Here is a 21,417-nt window from a genome sequence, read left to right on the forward strand (position 1 = left end):
ATCTCTGCTGGGGACAGGAAGAGACTGAACAGGGTGATCCGAAGGGCCAGCTCTGTTCTAGGATGCCCTCTGGACCCAGTGGAGGTGGTGAGTGACAGGAGAACGGCGGCTAAGCTGTCATCCCTGTTGGACAACGTCTCCCACCCCATGCAGCAGACTGTGACAGCACTGAGCAGCTCCTTCAGTGGGAGACTGCGGCACCCACGGTGTGGGACGGAGAGATTTCGCAGGTCTTTCCTCCCCACTGCTGTCAGACTCCACAACAAAGACTTTAACTGAACAAACACACACATCCACACATGTGCAATAACACTAAGTGCAATAATCTTTTCTGGCATCGTTGTATTTTTACTCAGTTGTATATAGCATTCGTATTCTATTTTTATCTTATTGTATATTTTTATTCTATTTTATTCTACTGTATATAGTATATTATTTTATTCTATTCTGTACAGCTGTGTACTGTATTTATTCTTATTGTATTCTAATTTTTGCGTCATAACTTTTGCACTGTCCACTTCCTGCTGTGACAAAACAAATTTCCCACGTGTGGGACTAATAAAGGTTATCTTATCTTATCTTATGCTGCCTCATAGCACAAAGATCCTGGGTGGAATTTTCTGTGTCATTTCACCACAATCCAGACATGCACACTAAGCTAATTGCTGATTATGATCTGAGCATTGTGTGGACCTTCTCTATTCTTTAGACATTTCATTTAGTGTATAAAAAAAAAGATATCAAAATAAAAGGTGTGTTTGGTATTTGACCTACAAAACAAAGTTAACCTTGTTTCTTTTGTATTTTTGGTCAAGTTGTAGCATTTGGTGCTCTCATTTCGTAAGCAGCCCAGAGGACTACAGGCTTGGAAACTTAGTCTAAAGACTCTACCTTTAGACAAGTGTGGAAGAAGAAATTAGTCACTCTTGATGTCTCATGCAAATATACTTTAGACAAAAACATGTTAAGCAGGGTGAAGTAAAGTAACTGAATTAATTTCTTAAGTTTGGTTGATGGAGTTGATGGAGGAGGAACCAATTTGGAAGTCGCTATTTCTTTTACTCTTCATCACAAGACACAAATGCAACATAAATGTGAGGTTCAGTATATTAAGTATAACTGCTGAAGCTATATAATATAAATGCCAGTTTTGGGGGTACTTCCTATTTTAATTTTCTTATTTGGCACATACATAATGGCACCTGTGAATTTCTCTTTAAATGCTGATGCTCTCTAAACTTTGCCTTTCTTATTGTCACTTTGGATTAAGACATGTAATACAATTCAGTGCACTAAAGCTTGTTCCATGATTCCAACTTACAATTGTACTTAGTTTGCTATGATTTTATATAGCCCTGCCTACATTAACACATTGATAAATTATTTATAGACCATTTCAATCTGTTTTACTCTGATACTAAATTACTCAAATGTTTGAAATAATAAACTTTTTCTACGACTGAAGTTTCACTCAACCCCAAGGAGTTGACTGGCTGGCCTGGAATCACTATTATCCAACACGATGCCAATGGGCATCATGTATAGGTAAAAAGACAATGGTTCTTACATTTTTAATAACATACACAGTTATTACTTATACATACCAGTATTATAACCCTCATATCCCTGTAACAGTCACACCCAGAGGCTGTGCAAAAGCAACAGCAATATATATATGGTGTTCCACATTTAGGTAATTTGTTTATTTTTTTCAGCTCATCTTAAATCTTCCTGCTGCAGCCAAGACATTTTTAAAAAAGGGGCATGTTTTACTTTGCAGGCAAACTGCTTCTGTTTTCATCTTCAATTTACATTGTGTAAGTTGGATAATGGAACAACCCGAGTTGTATTACATATTTTCATCTAAAGTGACAACAACAAAGGCATAGTTTACATGTTTAGACATCATCCCCATCTGAAGAATGAATTCACAGTATACATTTGTATTTGCACAAATAGGGCAATAAAAACACAAAAAATGTCCAGAACTGACATTTCTCATCATACAACCAGCCAGTCAAAATAAAACAACTGAAAATGTGGATCTGATAATGTGACAACACAGTTAAATGTATGAATTCTTACAAAATGAATTACAAAATTATATATAAATAAGAAATTTATTTGTTGTAAGAAACGGGAGTTAAAGATGTTATAAGCTAGTAACTCCATGATAGTTAAAGTGAAACTAAATACAAACTATAGCTTCATTGAGTTGGCCTGTACAGACATAATTTAATTATTATTGTGAACATTTAGAGTGGATCACTGCAGTTCTGGATCACTGTACCATATTATCAAATATTTCTAGCATTGCATTTTGGCATTTGCAAGTAAATATTGTTCATATAAGTATTTATCTCTTAACCATGGTTGACTACATCACTTTCAGTGTTAATGCTTTGAATGTTTCTGTGAGGTTTTAGAGACTGCAACAATAAAAAAGGAATTAGCAATGATACACTTATTATTACACCATTGATGTGAAGTCTATCAGTGAGGCTGCGTAGAAGATGATTATATTTTATGCATTTAGTCAGACACTTTGGTACAAATACATTTTTTTATTTCACATACATAGTTTTTTACTTTTACTTTTGTTTTCACAATCTAAATGATTCAACAACAAAATGAAGAACTACCACAACAAAGTCCAAAATTCCTACTGGGGAAAATGATGCAAATGTCACTGTAGTAAAACTGACACATGTAGTTTGCCAACTAGCAAAGGTACAGTTAAAGGAATAAAAATAGACAAAATAAGACAGAAAAGTGGTTCATGTAGGTTGCTTGACCAATACTCAATGTTATGACAATCCAGCTGTTATCCTGAAAAGTTTTTGAAGACTGAATTTTGCAAAATTCTTAATACTTTCATGAATAAAATCATTTTCTTGTGCTTCTATTGATAAATGATATATATATTTATTAATATTTATTCAATTGGGGAGCAGAGGACAAATACTTAGCCATAGAAGCCCTTCTGGAATCAATGGAAACTTCAAAAGCCTGAAGAATGTACTTGTGGAACAGGGTTATAGCAATTTTAGCAAGTGTATCCCATGAATATTGCTATGAACTATTCTTTTGAACGATTATGTACATACATGTACATAATGAAGCATTACGTACACATATGAAAAATATAGAACATAGGAAATGGTGTTTCATTGATTGGTGAATAAGCATGGCGCAAGACTAAACAAAGTAGGTTATAGCTTAGATACAAATTTGTAATGTACATTGTTCAACTGAGTCTGTAGATCCATCCCAAAACTGAATGATTCTGGGACATATAAATTTCAAAAAGTTGATAACTGACACTTATTTCATCCAGGTCTTCATGAGAGCAACTCATCTGAGAGGTTTTTCCAGCAGTGATAGTCATTCTAAAATCTTTTTCATTAGAGACACAGTATTCAAGAACTATATCAAGATCCACAGATTTAAGGTAATGCTCATCATTTTGTGATGCCCCAAGGTCTTTTCACTACCACTCTTCCTGTAGCAGTGAGAAGATTCAGTCATTCTGTTTTCAAAAAAATACACTGTACTTTGGGCTTTTCCACAATCCAGACTCTGAGTTCTATAAAAGAAGTCACATCATTTTCATGTTAAAACGACGAGGACCGGCTTGTCCCTCTGCTGAGTCAACATTAGTGCCGTTAGACTTTGATCGTGGCACATGTTCAACATCTATATTGTTTTTGTGTTTTCCTTTTCCCCTGCTCCAAACAAAAAGAAGCAGGAAACAAAACAAGACCACTCCCAGGAATGTGAAACAACCCATAGCTGTTGACACTAAAATAGTCTTAAGGTCAAAACCGAGGGTCACACCAGTCGTTCCATTGGCAGTGGCATTGCTGGGATCTGTGTAGTACTGGGTCCTGTTGGCATACAGTGATCCTAAACTTTTCACCGCCAATGATGTCTTCAAGGTGTCATTTCCAGCAGTGTTGGAGGCAAGGCAAAGGTACTCTCCACTGTCTTGGACTTCTGCTGCCTTGATTTCTAGTGTACCATTTTTATGGATGGTTACTCTACTATGGCTGTTTGTTAGCACTCGGCGATGTGGGGACAACCAAGACACAATTGGCCTTGGTGTCCCATCAGCACTGCAACGCAACATAGCCTGCTGACCCTCATCTACAGTAACTGTTTGTGTTTTATTTTCACGAATTTTCGGTTTGGTACATGTAACATAATAAGACAGGAGAGTCTCCTTAAACTCCTTAAAAGGGCGTCCACGAATGCCCTCAGGTGTGCTGCATTCTGGCTGTGAATCCCCAAAGAAGATGGAATGCCTCTTCTGCAGGATCCACATGAGGCGGCAATCACACACTAAGGGGTTGTTGTCAATGAGAAGAACCGCCAGAGCCTCAGGAGACTGAAAAACGCCCTTTTCCAATGTATCCAGTCGATTGTGTGAGATATTGAGAACTCTGAGACCCCGCAGACCTTGGAATGCATACTGTTCAATGGTGGTCAGCTGAGCTCCAACAATATGCAGCTCTCGCAGCCGAACCAGTTCCATCAGCATGCCCGCTTCAATGTGCCTGATGCGGTTGTAGGACAGATTGAGATGTGTCAGATAGGGAAGATGCTTCAGGGCTAGGTAAGGGAAGGTGGACAAGTTGGTGTTGGTTATAAACAGTGTTGTCAAGTTGAGGCCATGCAGGGTATTAGCTGGCACATGGTCTAGTGAAGGCCAGTTATCAATTTCTAAGTGCCGCAATCGGAATAGCTTTTTGAATGAGTATGGATGTAAAGTGCTAATGCTGAGGTATCGTAGATGCAGGCTGACCAGGTTGTGCAGATGAGAAAGAGCCTCAGTGGGTACAACTGTTAGGTTGCACCTTTCTAAGGTTAGTGTCTCCAGGCTTAAAAGTCCACTGAATGCACGGTGAGAGATGTAAACCAGGTCATTGTCACCCACTTCCAAAAACCTAAGATTGTGCAAGTCCTGGAACATATAATCCAGGAGAATGACAATCTTGTTGTCACTTATATCCAGTCGGGTAAGATTGGCTAAGCCTGTGAAGACACCCAGAGGAATAAGCTTGATTCGATTGCTTTTGAGGCTGAGCGAGTGCATGTTAAACAACCCATTGAATGCTCCAGGCTCAACATAGCTGATAATATTTCCACTGAGGTCAAGTTCCTCAAGCCCAGGGAAGGCAAAAAAGTCATCGGGGTTGATCATTGTCAGCTTGTTCTTACTTAAGTCCAGGATTCTTGTTTCAGTTGGGATGCCATCTGGGATGGTGGGCATGCGCTTACGGTGACAGACAACTGCCTTGCTTTGTGCTGAACACTCGCATCGCGAGGGACATCCCAGGGTAGAACCCACAAAAACCGCCACGAGGGCCAATCCCAGGAAAGGCTGCCAGCATGAGATGACCGTGTGCGGCATGACTTTGCTCATAAACTCGACCATTCTGTCACGGTTCTGCAAGACAAGAAAACAAAGGGAGAGAAAGCGATATATTAGCTGGTTCCTCATGATAGACTTCATTGTGTGCCTGAAGAATGAATAATGAATATTCACAAATAACATAGGAGAATTAACTATGGAGAAAACCACACAAGGTGAACATAAAAATATTTGATAAATGTAGCTCACCACATCGAAATATCAAGAATGCCTTCCTTAGCATTCTTGTGGATGCATACAGGGTGAACAATTGGGTGCTAGGCTTTGTTTTGACATCACCCACTGTTTCAATAGAAACAAAGAACTTCAGAAAAAGTTTCTTAAAAAGTTGAATGTTTTTATTGTAAATGATTTATCTATTTTTGACATGTGTATATATATATATATATATATATTTTTTTTAAGCACATTGTTATTCGGAAATAGTAGCATTCAGAAAAAGTATCCACCCTATCTCTAAAAGGACAGAAAGAAGAAAAAGAAAGAATAAAGAATAAAAGAAACCACTCGAAAATCATGAAGTTCATGGAGGTGTAACATGGAAAAATTGAGAAACTTACAAAACTGAAACACATGTAACATTCAAAGAACATTATGAATATCATTACAAGCATTTCCTCCAAAAGAGCAGAATTTACTAATTTGTCATGTTGAATATTTTTATATTTTTTGATTTAGAAATAAAACATGTTTAAAACATGGATACTCGAGAAAAAATAATACAAAACACAACTTGCACTATATCACTGGGTGGCTTTACATATTTCGGTTATTCATACATACAGCTGTACTTATATCATAAAGCACATACAGTAGATACATGAACTAATGCCGTGTTTGCAACAAACAGACTGGGTGACAGGTTGCAAGGATTGCAAACCATTCCTGCCTCATTTGGTGTGTCATGGGCTGTGCTAAATTTAAACGATGACAGGAATAATCTGAATTTCTCCTCAGGCTTATTCTAACAGATTATGGTGCAAAGATAATATGATGACATACTTATCTAAAGAGAAGCATTATATAAACCTAAGAAATCAACTAAGATAGCTGAAATATTTCTGCTGCTGTAATATAATATTTATATGACAGGACATTTCTATATGGAGGGGGCATATATGAAAAGTAAACTTTCATATTGATATTTTAATGTTCAGTTACTATTCAAACAGTATAAAGATTTATTTTCAAGTCTAGTTTAATACAAACAGCCACGACACAGATAACTGCAGCCTTGAGAGGACTGCTGAGAAAAGTTGATTTAAGAACTTGGTGAAACAGTTCTACTCCGAGTCAGTCCCAAATGACCAAGATACTTTCCATTTTGCTAAGGGAGAGACACTCCAGAAACGTTAAAAACAATACGCTAGTTTCTGCTAATTTGTTCAGTAACTACCCAGAGTTCATGACAATCGGCCAGCGTCAGAACCTGGATCAACAGCTTCAGAATTGGCTCATTTCACCACAGCAGACCAGCACAGTGCCCACATTACTGTAAGTGCTGCACCTATCCATCCGCCAATCTCCTGCTCCACTCTTCCCCTCACTCATGAACAAATCCTCTGAGACCGTTAAAGTCCTCCACTTGGACCAGCAACTCACCCCTGGTCTGGAACGGACATGCCCCCCTTTCATAACTGAGAACCATGGCCTTATACTTGCAACAGTTTATTCTCATGCAGCAACTTCACACAGAAGTGCAAACTGCCCCAAAACTGCCTTGTTGGAGGTAACCAACAGTTAGCCATTGGGGGTCATATGATTGTTGGGGTTTTCTCTGCTTTCTCTGTATGTTTTTAACTGGAGTCCCCTGGGACCTCAAAACATTTTAAACAATCACTAATTAAAGCAGAAAGGCAAAACACTAATGTGACATCACTAGAAACAAATTGCATTTTTAATAATGGTTGTATGACTGGGGTATGACGAAAAATATACCCCAGTCAGTAGGATGAGTTTTAATATCAAATATATCGAGTTTATCTTTTTGAATTAAATTAGAAATAAATGGAAGATGTAAATTAAAAACATTAAATAAATAATGTAACTCATTTACATATTTCTTTCCTATATTTTTGCAATAAAACACTCATTATTTCAAGATGATTTTTAGAAAAATACAACACTACAAAATGGTATATATAAACAGTATATTTAATCAAGATTATTCTTTCAATCTAAATACTAACATAGGTATCTTTTTCTCAATCTGAAAGCCCTATCAGTGTTTTAGAAGTAACTAGTAAGATTAGTAAGATTTTGAAAGTGGCTTCAGTGGCTCCATATTGTGGAGATTAATATATTTGCTTAACACATGAAAGAACCCCAGGTTGAGACAGGGAGGGGACACAAACCCCTGAAAGGGTTGCAGGTAAGGAAGCAGATGAAATAAACTGTCTTGATTATCACAAATAAAATTCAAGGATGCTCACAACTGGCTCTCCACATTAACTGAACATACAGGGCTTCTCCTAATACACACACACCTGTAACTTCTATGTTTTGTAGTTTTTTAAATTTACGCAGGATTGTCCTTTAATCCTAACTCTTAAAACCACTTAAAAATAGAGCACAATCAAAAGTAAATGAAGCCGATAATGATTTTAACATAGTAGTCAATCAATCACTTCTAGCTACAGTGGACAAAAATGACTCTCTGTACAGAACACTCTTGTTGTGCACAAATCTTTCCACATAATAGCTGGCTTATGTACTCTGGCTGTCCACATGAATTGCAGCACAATATGATTTGATGGTTTACTAAGAGGGTGTCTAATCAGGATAATGATTGGAATTCTTTGTAACAGTTCATAATCAGGATTTGAGTGAGCCTGTTATGTGACCTAGTCACCTGCACACTTCTGAATGAGAGTACCCTAGTGCATCAAGTGCATCATCAGCGGCACCCACTCAAGTGTGTCCTGCATCGGAGCAAATGCCGCATAGAATTAGGCAGATGCCCCAGGGCAGCGTCCACAAATAACATTCCAGCTATCTGTTCATTCACAGTTATTTTTTGTGTGGAACTCACTTCTGAGTGCACTGTTTATTTTTCTTTTCCTTACAATTTCCTTTATAATTTAACTGCAAACAACATATATTTAGTGTGCTGTGTGTTCTGAGCTATGTTAGAGTGATTGTGTATTTAACAAGATACAAGATACAAAATTTTCACTCTCTCACATGACAAATTTGTTCAAAAATGGTCTTTCAATAAAACCAGATTTTTAAAAAAAACAAAACAACCCAACCTTGGATTTTCAAGCATTTTCATTTTATCTCAATATTCTGGAAGCTTCCTATGACATTCACCGACAGTCCAATGGCAGAAATCCTGCAATGCACTGTGAGATAAGTCTGTACGGGGAAGGCTTTTCTATAATGTGGCCCTTGACCCACATTAGTGCAGAGTGGGATCCTGAGAGGGGGATGATAACAGCTAATGGTGTCTGACTCAGCATAAATCCATGAACAGACATTTCGCAGGGATGCTGAGGTCACATGAGCAATGCCATCAACCCAAGCATACATACACAAATGGCCCAATGTGAAGAGCAAACTTATAATACTTTTCTTGGCTATTAAATCATCATTTGCTCTTCCAGTATAACAAATACATGAGAAAACCTTTTTTTAGCCTATTTCTGGTAAGCTCACATCACTGAATAATTTCCATATGAATCGCTAAAAACATATGGGGCACTTCCATCCCATGTTCCCTCTTTAATTTTCAACACAGCCTCAGGCAAACTTGTGAGGGGATGAGTAGAAATGATGCCCGACTTTATCAGAGTGGCAAACCACACAGTTACACTGTTAGTTAGAATTTTATTCTTTCTTCAAAGGCTTTCTGGTCAAAAGAAATCCGTTATATTTCCTCATCATCAGCTGCACTTGTGCACGATATATAAGCTATTAGTCTTGTCAGAATAATAGTGCAACTCAGAACTCTTGACATGATGTCCAGGTAAATGAATCCTACAAGAGGTTTTATCAAAACGAGATTTGAAGGTGAGAGTGTTGCAATTGCTCCCTGGGCAGCTGACTGATGGGTAACTGCAGAATTTCTGTTTATTTTTCTTTGGTATGGTCTCACTATAACTATTTTATTTTGCTTACCCTTTTTTTAGAGCACCTTAAAACTAACAAACAATTTCCAAACTCTAAGTGAAAAACGGGATGCTATTCAGAATTCCCATCCAGAATTCAGATTATTTTTAGGACAAGTATCAAAGTCGGTGTTTTCTTCCCTCAATTCTTCTCCCTATTGAGAAGATTGTAAAATTCCTGCCACAGACGGTAAACCAAAACCTAAAAATGAAGAATTGCAAGAAGTTTTGTTGTCGCCGGTATTGCATGGGTCCTTTAGGCTGGAGTTCACTAAGCTAATTTACAATTAGATGACTTGGAAATCTCTACATCTTTATCACATCTTTGTTTGGCTCTTTAGCACATGCTCTCAAATCTCAAAACGTCCCCTCTACACAGCAATAACTGCCACATTATCAAAGCCAAAAAATAAGGCAAAATAATAAGACAAAAAAAAAAATGACTGCTTTGACATTAGACATTAGTACAATTAGTAATAAATGACATGTGGCGAACATTAGTAAATCAGTTTGCGCTTTGTACATACTGGCAATGCAATTTTTATGCCAGAACTAAGTTTGTTCTGGTGCAATGTGCTAGTGAATATGGCCATAGTGAAAAATTTGGTTTTACTGGGTACAGTGAATTAGATGATAAAACTGTTCATTTACATGTAATTAAAGTCATTAAAGTCATATGATAGCAAATGCAACAAATCTATTTACCTTGAATCTGAGCTTGCTTATTTAGAACAAGCTGAAATTTGAGGAGGCAAAGTCTGTATTTATTCCTTTCTAAAAAAAAACAAAAAAATAAATAAATTTTAGTTGTTTAGTTTTCAGTGTTCTATGTAAAAGACAATACTAATTGTTGTAGGCACGGTCGTTTAAGACGTAGTATCTCCGAACTATAGCCGAGTGTAGCAGACATAAACCTCAGATGGTCGATATGACACGTCTGTCCTTCTGCACATTCATCCTTCTTTTATTCCACAGAAACATGGTAGAAAGCAAACTAAGTCTAGGAATCATGGGTCAGTTTACACATAATTATCTCTCTCCGTGCTGAGAAAAGTGGACACTCACCATCTATCTTTGATTTCAAATTATTTACCAACTAATTATTCACAGAGCGCCAATAAAAAGCTGATATAATCATGGATAATTCACTCAACAGTACAGGATGCTGACTTATTAGAATATATGTGATCTTAGCAAAGGAAGAGAAAAAGATTTGCATGCTGTGATGTAAGAGAGTTTTAAGAAAGCATAGTTAAGCCGAATAATACTTCACTATTAAAATCATATGTTTCTGAAGTTATTTGAATGCAGGGTGCTAGGGCATAAAACTTGTCCAGGATTATATTAAGCTGTCTTTTCAAGTAAAACCATGCAAATCAATGTTGGTATAATGCATTTTTGTAGACTGTATGTCACTGGTTGACTTTGTAACCACTTGGTTTCCTAAGCCATAATCCAGCACAGTATTGGTTGTAAACATTTTGCTTTGGTATTTATTTAAGGGGTAAGTTTGCACACCCTGAATGGTCACAAGGCACTTCTTATTTTGCCTCAGAATTTTGAGGATTTAGATAACAACTTGGCCTCTGTGCAATCAACCAATGAAAAGCCACTTGTGAAATGTTCCTGCCTCTATCTCCTCAGGAAAGGTTTTCAGACTGTGTTTGATGTGGCCCCCAGGCACTGATCATTGCACATAATGTGACTCCTCTTCACACAAAAAACCTCTCTGCATTAATGGTGGATGGTTGGAGAAAGTTGCTTTCTTTACCCAGCAATTATTAACACTCCTTAAAAAGCATAATCAAAGTGTTAGATTTCAATTTTTTGAGTTGGAAGATGGCTCCAAAGAAAGAGCTACTCTGGAAGGCAGGAAATGGATGAAAATTAACTCTGGGAGCTTGAGTGAAGCTGCAGAGGAATGGGACTGTGTGCAGAGTAAAGCTGTAATAAAAGCAACATTATGTGTAATCATGCAGGGACAGTGTATGCTACATACTGGGTGCAGCGTGCAAGAAGCAAGCCTCAGATTAGCATCTGATATGGCTGCCCTCATGCCAAAGGGTCCAGGTCATTGCAGTGTAGTTGGTTATCATGTGAAAAGAATATGAACCAAGACTCTTTCAGAAAGTGACAAAACCATACTGTAGTATGTAGAGTTAAAAAACAAACCTACATACAAACACAATATTACAGCACTGGGCATATCTTAATTTAAGTATAAGATAGAAACCACGCCAGCACTTATCCTTCTTTTTTTTTTGCATTTACACTGGTCAGAGTTCCTGCAGCCCTGAAATGGTTAACTCTTGCTTTCTGAAAACAGAGGAATACAAAAGCAAAGTCTTTGATAGCTTAATTTCCCAGATAACTACAAAATAACAGCACAACCTCATAAGGGTCATTGTAAGGGAAAGTTATTAAATCATCATTTTATTTTAATGAGGCTTATATCTTATAATGATGCTACCCTGAAGGAAAGATGTTATTAACTTGCAGGTTAGTTCACAGTCAGAGTATGCAATTAACCCACCTTTTCAAAAGAGCATCGGCAAGCAATCAAATGGGATCATAATGAGAGGAAAGAGATTGCAATGCTCTTTGGCTTATTCATTATTGAGAGGGTCTTTGCAAAGGGCAGTGAGGCTTTAAGGTGAGCCTGCCAACATGCAAAATAACACTGTACTCCTTTAATAAACCAGTGTGTATCTGACTTCTGATGCTACAGAATGGTTCCACAGGATGTGACCTGGATACGATTAAACAAGTCTGCCTCCTTCAGTTTTGCCAAACACAAATAATTAAGGAAGGAAGGCAGCAATATTTCAAATAAAAGTAGGAGTAGGAAAAACAAGAATAATGTGAGCAGCGGCAGTCTTGTTGACTCCTAATGCATGCAGATGGCAGCGAAACAATCTAAAGACGTTGCTGGTAATTGTTCTATTTTCACAACAATTTTCATAAATTGTTTTCAGCATAGCTAACTGTACAATTCATTAACATATACACTGCAAGAGCAACATAATTATGGTCACGTGACAGAGGGCTTTGGGACCTAGAACCCTTAACAGTGAGGATCAACAGCCTTGGGGCAATAACAGGCTTCCATGCACAGATTACCCTTCTGCTTGGCTTGCAGAGCGAAGTCAAAGCTCAATTAATCCATGTTAATTAGAGATAAACTTGGTAGATTGAGCCAGTTGCTTTTTTTGGTGTCTGATAACCCTTAACTAGGGATAGAGTCAAAAAACACTGCATCAAACAGTCAGATCTTGGTTCATCCCACAGGAAAAGCCTCTCAGACATGAGCCTTAATCCCATGTATAATAACTATTACAATTCTAAACTTTGAAGACAAGCAGGAGGTTGTAAAAAAAAAAGGGGGGGGGGGGAGAGGGAACAAAAACTTCGTAATTAAATGGGAGGATAAAAATAAAACAGCCACAATATGAGAGGACTTAATAAGGTCTGGGGAATAGTACACTGTCATTTCATTACATTTGTGACAAGTGGGAAAAAAACCAACCAATTTCTCAGTTCATTAGAGAGACATGTGCTACGTATTAAGAGCTTTATTGCAGTATATTTTTCTCAGTAAAACTGATTCTCTTATCCAACATAAACATTACTGCACCGTTATATTGATGCTGAAGTGCCTTATATTTCCACTTTAGCAGGTCAGAATACTTCATCTCACATTACTAGGGGAAATGGCCTAAAGTAGCCTATATGTTCCAGAAATGCTGAAAAGAAAGACACTTATTTTCTTATCTAATGCAAATAATCAGAGTCATATATGAAGAGCTCAACAGCAGATCTTTTACCATCTTCAACTTAGCAACCACTTACACAGATACACTACTGTGCACACATTTCCTACGCCCTATGCATATCCTTTTTCAAAAACTCTTTATTTAATGTGTATTGTAGCTTACTAAGCTACATTAGCTAGACAGAGTGAAAAATCAATAAATGCATTAGACAACACATGTCCTGCAATATGAGCATTAGATGAGTTTTTACATGGATGCATGAAAGTATATTAATTACTCATTGTAATTAGAATCCAATAATAATCAAGACTCAAATAAAACACAGATGTGTAGCGTTACAATGTACAACTATCAAAAACCATGTTTTAGATTTGCCATTTTTCACTTCACATTTCAAGCAGTGTTACTACCATAAATCAGTAAAGCCTGGGGGGATTCTCTTTTTTCCACCTGCTACTCCCCCTTGAGAGATTAGCCCACAACAGTACCTCAGAAGCTGTGCGCTATGCCGGTTCTTGCTCAAAGGTGCAACCAGCAGAGTGTGCACTGCTTGCCAACAATAAGACTTGAACCTGCTGCAGGTGTTTACAACCTGCTCCCTAAATCATGTCACAGTATTTCTAGGAATAGGTAAAAAACAAAACATGGATAGGCGTAGGAGGGAAATAAAAAAGAGGCAACTTTAAACACTTTTTCTTAATCCTCTCTCCTTTAATAATTTCATCATAAACTTGCATAACCAGCAAAGACTGTCTCAAATTTTCATCATTCATCTCTTAAATTTTCACTGACCTGGACTCTTTTCTTGTGCAGCCTCAAGTCTAAAGAGCATTTTTAAAATGATAAGCAGAACCTTGAGTGAATTTCTACCTTCTCCGGCTTTGAACTAAAAAACCTTGTGAGATAATTTGTGTGAACTGATTAAAATGCATTTGCAGCCGCTGATAACACATTGTGTGGGCTCCTGAGAGCCCTTGTGCATTCTCTTCTTGGACCCCCACCCCTCTGTTCCTAGGCAGCCTACATCAGGTCTGAGTCAGGGGGTGTTTCATCTGTACAATGACTCAACAACAGAGGCAGTTAAAGACGGTACGCACACACCTCATCCTAGCCTATATTTAAATCAGTCTTCCCATAAATATACCATAAAGCTCATAAATACACAGTGTAGCAACAACATGCAACATGAACAATTAGCTATGATAAAGACATGCACTGCTTCCATAAATGCCTGTTGCAAAAATTTAGAAAACAACAAACAGGATGACTGCACCTGCCATAATGGAAGCGTGATGTTTCCTATTGCCAAAAGTTCATCATTTTAGACTGCATACTCTGCTGAGAGGATGCTTTTCAGTATTAAAATGAGACACTGTAAACATCTCATAGTCATACTGATAAAATGACAGTAATATTAATTAACAGCTTGATATTATTACATGTGGCCAAGCTTTGTAAATTTATCACAAGCGGCTACTGTTGTCATTTGTGCGTAATGTACCATTCAGCACATCCACAAGAGGCCATTGAACATGCTTTTTTTTTTCATATATATATATATTGTAAAAGAGAGAAATTATTCATGATGTTAGCTAAAAGGAACACATGCAGCTCCAGCATACACATGCATCTCTGTGATGTCCCAACAGTCTTTCAGTATACTTAGCAGGAAATCTTATCTAAATAGCTGCAAGACATCTTTCTACCCCCCCCCCCCCCCCTTTAAAAAATCAAATTTAATATACAGCTTGATTGTTTTAAACCGTATTCTCTTATGCCACTGTTTTCTCTTCTCATTTCTTACTGTGTTTTCTCTTGTCTCCCAATCTCTCCATCCTTCCTCTTTGGTTTTTTGTCTCCTTGTCCAATCAAGAGATCTGGCCTCTGACCTTGCTGCTCAATGCCATTAAAATCCTTTCAGTAGTGCTGCTTGTAACACCTTGAGAAAGACTAGAAAGCCTTCTTCTGTCCTTGATATTTGCTTGTAGCCTTTTCTCTTTATAGTCTTTACAGTCTAGTGGGAGGTATACAGTGGGAGGGGAAATACAGATGCATTTAACTGTTTAGCTTTACACCGGTGTTTTAAACAGGGCTGTAAAGGCATATTGATTGACTTGAAAGGGCCTTTTGTGTTTTACCACTAAACCCAAGAAGGTTCTGAAATAAACAGCACACTAACAAAGAAACAAAACAAGAAATGTGTGGATAACTTCAATTACATTTCATGGATGTTTATTTTTATTCACTACATCAATTTTTGTGTACTTTCTATAAACATCTTGTATATTTCCTCTCCGGTTCTCCCAAATGTAAATTTCATTATTGTTGTGGCTTGGAAATCAGTCCTGAGAGAAGTTTTACTTCCTCCAGGATATTCTTTTTTTCCCTTCATCTAAACTGAGGATCTCATAGTAAATACGTTTTATTTACTACAACATGTAGGCTATTGAGGCAAAAATCACACATTCCAACACACTAAAGGAACAATATTATATTCCAACACACTAAATGTGTTGGAATATAATATTGTTCAGGTGGGATAGAAGAGATAGAAGGTAAGTGCAGATATGAGTAATATATATAAGATGAAGTATCACATTGTCATTGTCACTGCATGTAGAAGAGTGTGCAACACTGTCACTAATACGAGTAAAAACTGAAGAATAACCAACACAACACAAAGCTTTGCCTCAATACCGCACTGCATGATTACTACCCAGGGGAATCCAGACAACAGTGCTAATCTGACTGAACAGCTGAACCCTGAGCAGGGGTTTTTACAAAGAAGTAATGGACCCCTCGGAGGACAAATCAAAGCCACAATTTAAGTGATTTGGCTGTTTCTATAGATTGCTTGTTATCACTCATCCAATATGGTTTTCTGTTGTCCATGCAGGAAACACAAAACTTTACTAGTTATTGATCAGTCCATTGGATTCAGCTGATGAAAAAGCCGTAAAAGAGAATAAAAGGAATGGCAGGCAAAGAAGTCCAAAATTACACTCCAGTTGATTCTTGTCCAAAATATCTTCATCAATATTGCATTTATGGCCAGTGATGCTTTTTACCTTCTAATTCAGGGTGTGTTAAATGATGATGCACACACGCTGTATAATGTTACTCATTTGCTCACACTCATTAGAATTAATAATTACACTATCCATCAGTTTGTTCCTATCCATTTTCAGGATCCTTTCAGGACTGGAGCCTATCCCTGCTGTCAGAGAATTAAAGGTGGGATATGCCCAGGACATGTTTGTCACAGAGCTAACAGAGAAACAGAAAACTATCGACTCTAACATTCACACCTATAGGCTATAAGTACCAATCGGGAAAAGGACAAACATGTAAGTATTGGATACATTTCTTTCTATTGATGTAACAGATACGTCAATATTGCCAAAAATATCAGTACTGTACCAACCTCAAAAATCCAGTTAGGAGGCAGTTGCAACATTGCCAAAGATGTACATAATTATCAGATGTTCTACCGAGTAAAGCGTTTTTCTTTGCAGTAATCCTTACAGGAATGTCAAGAAATAAAGAAAATAATACAAATATGACAACCAACTAAATGAGAATAAAATGGTTTTAAATCATTAAATTATTGTGTATGTTCTATACAACTGAGGTCTGGAAACAAACATTTCATAGGAGGCATCTGAAACAATATCTCTCCTTATGTAATCAGGAAAAAAACTATAATTAGAGTAGAATATATATGTGGAGGTGGGGGCTCTGTATCCGTCTCTGAGCTTGCTGGAAACATGGTCCGCCCTCTGGTGGGACAGAAATTAGGAACAACCATTTTCAGATTGGCTTTATTAAAGCCTCTTGCTATAATAAAGATCCTATCAGGATGAAGAGATTGTAGGTTGCTGATAAAAAAAAACTAGCTGGCTTCTTTATTCAGTCTTGGTATTGGTGCTTGGTAAAATGTACACAGCCAGAACAATGACTCCTGCGGCAGATAAAACCTCTGTGTTTTGCTGTGATGTACTCTTTGTTGCAGAGCGATCTGGCACTGGTGATGCAGATACTGGGCAGTGGTGGTTTATGGGGAGCCATCTTTAGCCTGGTTTGTATTCAAGCTCTTCACACCTGCTTCTGCTTTTTTTCTCTCCACTGCCTTTAAGGTCTGCAGCCTGCTATACTGATCCTTGGAGCGCCTGTCCTGTGCAGGATCTTCTTTAGGACATCCCCTTGTTGATAGTTTACAGCGAGATCTATCGCACAGCCAGAAGTGGCAATCTTTATTAGTAAGTAAGCTAAGAAAAGGAAAAAAAAAAATCATGCTCTATACAATGATGACTGACACAGCTGTGATGTTGCCATGAGTATATGTTTTGCTCTCACCACTTTCAACAAGAAAATGTGTCCCCTGTCAGTGCTTAGTTCTATGAATAATTATCCTACCATGATACTTTTCAAACTCTGTGCCTTTGAATAATTCATAAGGAAAATCCCAGGTTCTCTCGCTGATGCTTTCACCAAACTCTCATTTGGAACAATTCGAGAAAGCAAGTGGTGGGAATAAAACGAAAAGAAAACACACAAAAAATGGAGATCATTGAATTTCAGCATGAATCTGTCAGAACGTCTTGTCAAAGGCAATAGCCACAGGCTTCATTCAGTCAATGCAACATGCAAAAGTAGGATTGTGTTTGCATTGCCGGCGGGTGTTCAGGTAATGTCACTTAAACAATGTTGACTCGTGAAAACAGTACAAAAGAATGTAGCCAGAATTTAATCGAAAGAAACATGTTCAAGTTTAATTAAATTGCTTTTTCAGTTGCACATTGCCTCCAGTGCAAACAATGGAATATCATTACTGGAAAAGTATAAAAAAAAGAAATAAAAAAACTTTGAAGAATTCAAATTAGGGAACTTCACTAGAGTCTAGTAGTGTAAAAAAAAAGGCATAAACAAATAAAAATAATACTAAGATGTAATAAATGAATTTTGTTTCTCATGTTTATCTATCCTTTTATTGGTGTTGGGTCTGCGCTTCACAGGCCCGGCTGATTTAGAGACTTATTCCCGTTAACGAAGCAAGACGAACAGCTCAACCGGTTTTTCACATGTTAGCGCGGGAAGGATCTCAGAGCAGCCCTTCTGCCCTCGGTCCCAGACCACTTCGAAGAACCATCTTCTCCTGCAGCCTTTTATTCTGTGACACACAGTTTACACAAACACCCATTGTAAAAAAAAAAACAAACCCTATGGTCACAAAAGGTTAAAACACTCTGTGTGAGTGTGTGTGTTTAGGGGTGTGTTTGTGTGACTCTCCTGCTCACCGAAAGGGTCATAAAGGCAGGAAGTTTACTAAACAAGAAAACAGAACCTTCACATAGGATGTGCCTATAATAAAACACTACAGCCTCCCCCACCATTCAACAGGCTGGGGAGGGAGTCAGAAACAAAAGAATGTCTTTGATCATACAGTTTAAACTAAGACTTACAAATTTAAGTAACACAATCAAAACATTTAACAATTTGACTCCAACAATTGGTTTTAAACAAATGGCCTTCTTCAGCTGATTGTCATTGCAATGGACAATACAAATACATTTCCTTCTCTAATGGGGTCCTTGACTGTTTGGTAAATATTGGAGGGAAACACCCTCAGTGCTAATCACTAAATTACACCCAGTCCCTCAAGGGATTTCATGTCAAAGAAGACAACTTTTTCTTACTATTATTGTTTAACAATAGATTTTTCTGAATGAAAAGAAAACATTTAATCTGTAACATGAGCATTAAAAGGGTTAGAGTTGGCTGCACTAAGATATTATATCCAACCATTTTTGGAAAACTAGTAAGTGAAATTTTTAGTACACTGTTCAAAAAAGCAGGACTTTTGAAGTCAAAGTACCTTAAGCACTCACTCAGTTACTGTTACAGTTCTGTCATATTTGCAGGCAATCCATCAAAAAAGCAATGCAAAAGTAGCTCTCACTTTACTTCACTTTATTCTGTTTCATGTTTCCTTGAAGTTGCTTTCACAGTGAACACAGAGCAGTGAGAAAGCATCTGGATACATCCAGGGACTGTAGCTCTCTACACGGCAGCAGTTTAACTAACAATAGCCCAGGGTGATTAGTTAAAGTACTCAAAAAGGGGGGATATGGGAATCCAGTATTTTAACAGTAGGTCTGCCAAGGCAATATGTTCAAGGTAACTTCAGCTTGTAAAAGGCTGCAGTCTCATTTCTGAAACAGACCCAACTGCTAACCAATAATGGAAAAGTTTCCCAGAGGAAGATATATACTTTACTCTGTTGGTTAAAATCCACACGCCTGACTTTAATAATAGTTGGAATCAAAAATTACTTGCATCAAACACAAGGCCAAATAGACCACGTTTCAAGCAAAGCCCTGAATCTAGTACATCTACAAGAACTATTACGCCTCTTTGCCTGTAACGGAACGTCTATAACTGAGAAATTATATATGTGTGTGTGTGTGTGTGTATTTCTGTAGGGTCAACATATATATGTTATCCCTGCAGAAATCTAATATTTCACATAAAAGCAGGAAAAACTGGATCAGAAGAGTCACATGGCCATGTGAATTCTGAAATAGGATTATTTTTGTAGTTGTTTCTATATGAAATACATTTGAAAGTATACCCTGGTTTAGAAGTAAAATTCCAGTTTAGACTGGTCAACTATTTTAATAACAATAATAATATATAATTAAATAAATAAAACCTTTTTCAATATTATTTGGGCACTTCACTGTTTCAAGGTAGAGACATGAAAAGTGAGCTTGTCTTTCCTGTATGTGAAATTTGATTCAGCAGCTCTAAAGGTTATGCTATCAGGCTACTTTGAAATTCTTCATGAATGAAAAAAAAATCTTTGATTGTATATCTGCATATCTGCAACATGTGCAATATGTGCAAATCCAGCAGATGATCTGATATTAAGCTGTTTACAAGAGCTCTGTGAATCAGCTCTAAAATGGTATCAAATATCAGCATCATTGTAAAAACATTTTTATTGCATTTCAGGGACAAGTATGGCCATTTCTGAATTATGATCTGACTGGCCCACTGACTCACGACACCCCGGCTTAAAAACTGAATATATAACTACATGGAAGTTGGAGAGTTATATTTTATCATGGATTGAACAAAAGATTATAAATATGGAAAGACTACCAACTTTCTTTAATATACACTGTGACAACTAAGGAACAATAAGAATGTTTTCTGGCACAAACACATATGACATTTAATGACTGTTTTTTTGGGATCAAGTGTTGTTTAGTCCAGCTCAATCTAAAGGTGATGTCACTAGCTCACATTTTACATGCATCTATTTACAAGTTTGCTAAAGATATTAAGTTTAAAAGATAATTACCAGTGCTGATAACACGTTTTTATAAACAATTATGCATAATTTTCTGGTATTTGATAAGCCCATAGTTTATCATTTAGAAAATGATAAACAAGCAGAGGAGTTATGTTCATTTGGGGGACAATTTTGCCAAGATTTGGAGACACTCACCAAAACAGTTCTGTATTTTCATAGTAGACTTATTGAGGACTCTTTATTGCTCACAACCACTTTCCTGCATTAAAAGTTTGTTGCTACCTAGAGACCTAGGGTGGGTTTCTTCAGGGCCCTGTTTGCTGAAGATAAGCTGTAACTGACTCTACTGCAGACAGACCCTTTTGCAAAGAAATCATTAACATGGTCATTTCTTATGGCACTTGGTTGATTTCTTCCATCCTGAACACTAAGGATGTCTACTTAAATTAATGACTTTCTTGACTGCTTGAAGGTAAGTGATGGGGAAGTTTATAATCTTTTAAGAAGGCTGGAAGGCAATGCTCAAAGGAGGAGATGGCTAATAATGTTTTATTATGAAAACAGATTAAATTAATCTTTGGATTAATCAGTTGCTCTATGGACTCACCCACAAAAATCGTATTATATTACTCTCAGCACTACCACCGCTGAGGCAGTCTTTAAGTAAGCAAATTATGCCCATGTACCACCTTAAACTAATAGCTTTTATATATTTTATCAAAATTTTAATACACATTTAGTATTTCATGTGTTTCTGGTTAAGACATGTCTTAAAATTAGTGA

The 21,417-nt window shown here is 37.2% G+C and overlaps 1 protein-coding gene across 2 annotated transcripts in view; it reads right to left on the reverse strand.

The window, feature by feature from the left end:
• Positions 1-2,142: 2,142 nt before the first annotated feature.
• Positions 2,143-21,417, reverse strand: part of lingo2 (leucine rich repeat and Ig domain containing 2) — a 239,702-nt gene continuing 220,427 nt past the window's right edge. For both annotated transcript variants that reach the window (XM_085468894.1, XM_085468889.1), the window contains exon 5: positions 2,143-5,449. In XM_085468894.1, coding sequence (XP_085325020.1) covers positions 3,599-5,437 — 1,839 coding nt within the window. In that variant the 5' untranslated portion in view covers positions 5,438-5,449 and the 3' untranslated portion in view covers positions 2,143-3,598. The remainder of the gene's footprint in view (positions 5,450-21,417) is intronic.

This window comes from Copadichromis virginalis, linkage group LG2, assembly GCF_057382275.1.
Source record: "Copadichromis virginalis isolate Kocher_CV1m ecotype Utaka linkage group LG2, C_Virginalis_male_GT1.1, whole genome shotgun sequence".
NCBI classification, from domain to species: Eukaryota; Metazoa; Chordata; class Actinopteri; order Cichliformes; family Cichlidae; genus Copadichromis; species Copadichromis virginalis.